Source organism: Acanthisitta chloris, unplaced genomic scaffold, assembly GCF_000695815.1.
Source record: "Acanthisitta chloris isolate BGI_N310 unplaced genomic scaffold, ASM69581v1 scaffold13348, whole genome shotgun sequence".
In the NCBI taxonomy this organism is placed as follows: domain Eukaryota; kingdom Metazoa; phylum Chordata; class Aves; order Passeriformes; family Acanthisittidae; genus Acanthisitta; species Acanthisitta chloris.
Window position 1 is genome coordinate 10,001 of NW_008686564.1, and position 1,625 is coordinate 11,625.

The window sequence follows — 1,625 nt, forward strand, 5'->3', positions numbered from 1 at the left end:
TGTTACCTGACGCAGATTCCTGGTTACTTTCACATCATGCCAGGCATTGTCATTAAATTTCCCATTCACAGGTTCCACCAGCGCTTCAAAGGCCCCTGAGCCCAAATTAATGACCAAGGAGACAGCTCCATTTTTCAGTGCAAGATTGACATAATCAGCCGATTTTCCTGTGTGAAGCATCAGTCCATTCCTCTGAAGTGTTTTAAAAGACAGAGTTATTTCATCACTGCTACTCTGTATGGGATTCTGAGATAAATCATAGCAGAAGTATTCTGATCCCTTGAATGTTGCAATATATTCTTCTTTTCCTGACAAACAAAAGGAGAGAAGAACAGAAATAAATTGCTGGCACATAATTAAAGGCAACTTGCATGAATTATTTTCATAGCTAATTTAACAGTATTAGTGTAAGCACTGCATCAAAAAGTAATTAATTTAAAACACTTAAAATCCATGAAGGAAACAGATAACCGAGATTTACCGTGAACTTATTTAAAACTATTTTCTTAAAGAATTTTTGTGTGTATGACTATACCCAAAAAACATACTGCATCAGCAATTGTTTTAATTGTATTTAAGCAATCTGATCTGAAACATAACTAAGTATATAACATTCAGGTGAACATGCAAACAAAAGCATTATTCTAGTCAAAACACAGATCTTTTCCTTCTCAGCTCTCACTAAAATCATGACACCTCAAAAAGAATCAGTAACCTAGATATCTGCAGTTCCTCTGGCCTAAGGTCTTGAATAAACCAAAGCTACAAACCATTCATTTAAGATTCTACCTCAAGGCTTTATATAGCTCCACAGTGGAGAGCAAGTTACCATGCATCAGTAAACAAATAGGTTTTTTTTCTGGGATGTACTTTTACTAGCCAGTGTGTGACATATAGTTATGGTCCTTAGTTTATCCTGAAGGTGACTAAGAAACACAAATAGCAGAAGCTATGCTTTCAGTCTCATCAGAACAGCAAGAAAAACATACGTGGACATTATGGTTTCCCTTAGGTCTTACAGATGAACACATACACTGGCATTACACTAGAGGTGTACAGAGTTTAGAGCTATAAAATGTCAATATTTATTTGTTTAGCTAATAAGAAGCTAGTAAAATCTCAATGGAAACCTGTAGATAATTGTGTACTGTAAGGATGGAGGTATGAAATCCTGAGGATGTCAAATTCATCATTCTTAAGAATAAACTAAAACTCCAGAACAGCTGCATACCTCTCTCTATGTGTCTATAATACCATCAGAACAAACCTCAAAAATATGCATAAATGTATAAAGGAAATAACAGTAACAGTGTGAATTTAAGAGACGAGTAAATGACTGATCATGCAAAATGCAGGTATGAGGACACAGGCTTTTTGAAAAGTCCCTAGGCATATTTGTCTTCTCTTGTTCTTCTGCTTATGACCTCCTGCAGTAGTCTATGCTATTCAAATCAGTCATACATGCAGAACACCACTACACTGATGGCAACACATCCAGGCCTCTGACATGTTTCAGTAGAGGAGATAAACCTTGGCTCATTCTGCATAACAAACAATGCATTTGCTGGTGGTTCAGTGTGCTAAAAGCAGCAGACTGCATGATTACCATCCATCTCATGTAATGA

The 1,625-nt window shown here is 36.4% G+C and overlaps 1 protein-coding gene across 1 annotated transcript in view; it reads right to left on the reverse strand.

Moving 5' to 3' along the window:
• LOC103807486 (neurexin-1-like) overlaps window positions 1-308 on the reverse strand; it is a gene marked incomplete at both ends in the record, with an annotated part of 3,431 nt that extends 3,123 nt beyond the window's left edge. The window contains one exon of the mRNA XM_009080213.1: window positions 7-308. Within this exon, the coding sequence (XP_009078461.1) occupies window positions 7-308 (302 nt within the window). The remainder of the gene's footprint in view (window positions 1-6) is intronic.
• Between the last annotated feature and the right edge of the window lie 1,317 nt (window positions 309-1,625).